At 42.5% G+C, this 4,871-nt stretch overlaps 1 protein-coding gene across 1 annotated transcript; it reads right to left on the reverse strand.

Moving 5' to 3' along the window:
• Window positions 1–383: 383 nt before the first annotated feature.
• Window positions 384–2,172, reverse strand: LOC139831727 (3'-5' exonuclease-like). Its single transcript, XM_071821050.1, has 2 exons — window positions 1,916–2,172; window positions 384–924 (listed from the first exon to the last, which is right to left on the reverse strand). The coding sequence occupies exons 1-2, from the start codon at window positions 2,170–2,172 to the stop codon at window positions 384–386; spliced, it is 798 nt and encodes a 265-aa protein (XP_071677151.1).
• Between the last annotated feature and the right edge of the window lie 2,699 nt (window positions 2,173–4,871).

Below are 4,871 nucleotides of genomic sequence, written 5' to 3' on the forward strand. Positions count from 1 at the left end.
TTACGCAGTGGCGTTTGGTGTAATCAAAGTACCTTTCCGGTATAAGTGATTTATATGATCTCATGGTCATAAGGACTAGGTAACTATGTATCGAAAGCTTATAGCAAATAACTTAATGACGAGATCTTATGCTACGCTTAATTGGGTGTGTCCATTACATCATTCATATAATGATATAACCTTGTTATTAATAACATCCAATGTTCATGATTATGAAACTAATCATCCATTAATCAACAAGCTAGTTAAGAGGCATACTAGGGACTCTTTGTTGTTTACATATCACACATGTACTAATGTTTCGGTTAATACAATTATAGCATGATATATAAACATTTATCATAAACATAAAGATATAAATAATAACCACTTTATTATTGCCTCTAGGGCATATCTCCTTCACTTGCAAGTTCAGCATTTAACCTTGCTATTTCAGCTGCAGCATTTCTCTGTGCATGTTCAGCTTCGATCTCTGCTGCCTTGCATTTGCGACACAGACGTCCCCTCAGCTCGTCTTCCTTCTTGCAACCGGGGCAAAACACAAGGTAACGCAGGAAGAACCATATCTTAACGTAGAGCTGGTAGCTCACGTAAGCATCTTTAGCTGCATACTCCAGGTTTAAATCAGACAACGGCTGCTCTTCCCAGTAATTGTGCCTCTCTGGAGGGAATTTGCTCTTCATCTGGCTGTACGACTCGTCGATGATGCTAGTTGCAAGACTAGCCATTCCATCCCTCATTAATTTTCCTCTCTCGTTGAGACCTTTGACGTTGACAATTTCCTGGATATCGATCCAGTTCTCCCTAGGAATTATAATCTTCTCGTAATATAACTTTATAAAATCTGCTCTCTTGTCAACGCTGCAGAACACAATTCCTTGATCTTGAAGGAATGAGCGCAGCGCCGGACATTCCCCGTTGGTCCTGAAAGCAAAAATTTAGTACTTGCGAGATCAACACTTGAATAAAATTTGGGACTACGAAGCTAGTCTATATGCAATCTCATAGCTTGAATATAAAATTTGAAACTACATAAGTTTAGTAAGTTCATGATCAACAGTCTGAAAATTATCTAGTCATAATTCATTTGGTACTAATAGAATGCATGAACAACACTTTTATGAAATGTGTAAGTGCAATTGTTTAGTCATTGAAATTTCATTTTGCATCATATAATTTTGAAACTAACAAAATTCTATTAAATGCAAGATCAAGACTCCGGAAATTTGCTTGTCATAATTAATTTGGTATAATGAAATCCAGTACATGCTAGATGAGCATATGGATAGATTCAATTTGATGCAAAAATTTAGTACTTGCGAGATCAACACTTGAATAAAATTTGGGAATACGAATGTTTAGTCTATGCAATCTCATAACTTGAATAAAATTGACATAAGTTTAGTAAGTGCATGATCAAGAGTCTAAAAATTATCTAGTCATAATCCATTTGGTACTAAAAGAATGCATGACCAACACTTTTATGAAATGTGCAAGTGCAAATTTTTTAGTCATTGAAATATCATTTTGCATCATATAATTTTGAAACTAACAAAAGTCTATTAAATGCAAGATCAGGACTCCGGAAATTTGCTTTGTGATAATTAATTTGGTATAATGAAATCCAGTACATGCTAGATGAGCATATGGATAGATTCAATCTGCAAGATCAGCACACCATGCTTTGTGGCTTTTGTTACACAAAACACAGAAACAAAACTAGTTTTGCAGCTAGCACGGTTTGTAGTTTAATTTGTTGCACTCGAGATTAACTAAAACAGATCAAGATTAACTAAAACAGAGCACTCGAGGGTGACTTGGTTCATCATGCACTAGTGATTAACTAAAATCTGAGAAAGATTAACAAAATCAGAGCAAGATTAAGTAAATCAGAGCAAGATTAAGGTCTACAAACCAGGAAAAGTGGCAGACGAGGACGTGGTTCCTCATGCACAGTTGAGCGACGGCGAGGTAGTTGTCTTCTTCGTGGTTGGGGTCCTCCCGAGTGTACTCGAGATCCAATCCTACAAACTTGTTCTCTTCTTCTTCCGCATACCACTGCGCGTACATCTTCAGGTACTTGCTCATCGTCTCCTCCTCGTTTGTGTAGACAACATCGATCTCCTTGCCGCCATGGACGGTGAAGGTCCTGATCTGAGTAATGGCCTGCATTGCTGACGGCGGAGGAGGCAGAAGCGGTTGCGGAACAGAGGAAGAGGAAGAAGAAGCAGCGTCCATGGCGCGGAGGAGGCAGAAGCGGCGGAGGAGGAAGCGGCGGAGGAGGCAGAAGCGGCGAGGCAGAAGCGTCTTGGCGCGGAGGAGGGTTTTCCGTCTAGTGGGAGTGGAACCGGCAAGAAGCGGAGTGGAACCGTCAAGAAGCGGAGAGGCGGAGGAGGGAATTTCTGATTTATTATAATTAGTAAAAACAGAGAATGAGGGTTCCATTTTACCTGCTGGCCCCTAATCCACATAAAATTACCGGAAATGGCCCAACCCAGTGGTATCTACTGCTAGATGGCCCCACACGTCAGTGGGTGCCATTTTGCCCCACCCACCCCAAAATGTCCTATACCAAAAGCAACTTTCTCCCCTGTCTCACTCTCTCTCACCCAGCCGCCACTGCCGCCTCTTCCTCTCCCAACTCCGTCGGCCGAAGCTCCGTCAAGCAGCCCCGTCAAGCTCCGTCGGCCGAAGCTCCACTGCCTCCGTCGGCCGAAGCTCAGGTTAATTTGGGGGATGAGCGGGGGATTTTCTAGGGTTTGCCGTACTTAATCTCGGGGGATTTTAATTGGGGTTTTTTTGTCCGAGCGGCGATTTTCCTAGGGTTTGATCGATTCAAAGTAGATTCTAGTGCTAGAGTAGATTTTCCTGGTTTAGATTGATTCAAAACATGTGCTAGTGCTGCTAGTGCGAATGTCAATCTGAACCTAAACATCCCAACTTAGTTTTAATTAATGTGTAATTAATAGTTTCATAGTTCTCAAATTGTTCACTGCTTGTTATTAGGTCGACACCATGGACCCCTATGACTATGAAGTTGCCATTTTGGTCCCATCCAAGAAGGCCGTTGAGACCATCGACATCAGCTCATCCTCCGAAGGTGAGGATGGTGCTCTAGATAGGGTTCACGTCAAGCAAGAGAAAGCTGATGATGCTGCAGCAATGGATTGTGCAGCTGAGCATGAGGAAGTTGCTCCTCCTCCTCCTGCTGATGTCCATCTGACTCGTCGAGGTAAAAAATATATATAGTAGTTATAGATGCAGGATATAGGTCAAATGCTTAATTAGTCTCGGTTTGGCATAATAGCTAGTCAATTTGTAGCATTCAAGGAATACTTCAGTTTCTATAAATACTGTTGGTTTGATATACTTCAGTTTTAGGAAAACTTTAAACTAGGCCTTATTCCCTGGTTTCCTTATATATGTAGGTCCCAGGATAGAGGCAGGTGAGGAATGGGATGACTTTTGCATGTATCCCAATCTAGTGGAAATGAATCCTACACAAGTTGATACCCTGAGATATCTTGTTGACCAAAAGCGCCCCGCAATTCCTTTTTATGTGTGCACTATAAAGAGTGCAAGTACCGTGGAAGGCTGTTCCAGAATGGTAAATATAATTACTCCATCTCGATCAAGGATGTTTTTGCATCTTTATATGTTGACAATTACTTCATCTGAACGAAGTTTTGCATCTTATAATCTGCAGTACTTCAACCGGAAGTTTACCAAGAAGTACATCTCGACGAATATGCAGCTTCCAGATAATGACTTTCTTGTCTCTTACAGTGAGAGACATGGTGTGAAAGTGAGGATTTTCCAGGGCAAAGGGAAGTTTGACGGTGCAGTGATCACAACAAACTGGAGTGCTGTGGTGCGGAAGAGCAAGATGAAGGCAAATGATATCTTTGTGTTTTGGTTCCGCATTCGCGCCCGGGGCGGTCTCAAGTTGTATGTCAGGAAGCTCGAGAAATGAGCTAGCAGGCTGAACCTCTCTAATTAAGCTAGTAGTACTATATATATGTGTGTATGAGCTCAAGTAATATGAGCGTTGAACCTCTTATCGATCCTGTTGGTCTATGTAATGTGCTCAAGTAAATGAGCGTTGAACCTCCTCGGTAGTATCTATAATTAACGTGTCCTTTTGGTACTATGTTATTGAGCTCAAGGCTGGCACTATATATGTGTAATATAATGTGCTTTTGGTGGTCTATATATGCTGGAGTATATATAGATATATATAGTTTGCTAGCCGTAATTAATTATTAGTCATATATTAGCCTGTTGCTTAGCTAATGCTCCTGTACAAATTAACTGTTGTCCTAAATCAGTATCCCCTCTGATAGATTATGTAACAAGATCATATCCATAACTATAAAAAAAAAAAGTTGCCTTAGTTCCACTATGTAAAGGATAAAGGATGGTAAGCTGACAAGATCTCTCCAATAGCTCCACTGGTTAACTGGCACGTTGACACATCTAGAGGTGCTGGGTTCGAGTCCCAGCCCTCACTCTTTTTGATTTTTTTTTTGGCGCCCAGGAGAAGCCCAAATATCCCTTCCGAATCCAACTCCCTCCGATAACCTAGCAGAAATTCGAATCTCCGACGACGAGCGGCGGCGGCGGCGGCGGCGGTGGCGGCGGCCCTGTCCCTCTCCGACGACGAGCCCCGTCCCTCTCCGACGACGAGCCCCGGCCCTCTCCGACGACGAGCCCCTCCGCATCTCCCGGTCTGCACCCCTCTCACCTCTCCCCTCTCGATCTGTTCTTCTTCATCAGTTCACAATATCGAATCTCTGTGATCCAATATGTGCTGTTACTAGGACTAAAGTACCGAGTCCGAGGTGACGGCGGTGGTGGTTGTGCCGGCGCTG

The sequence above is a fragment of the Lolium perenne genome, chromosome 5 (assembly GCF_019359855.2).
Source record: "Lolium perenne isolate Kyuss_39 chromosome 5, Kyuss_2.0, whole genome shotgun sequence".
NCBI classification, from domain to species: domain Eukaryota; kingdom Viridiplantae; phylum Streptophyta; class Magnoliopsida; order Poales; family Poaceae; genus Lolium; species Lolium perenne.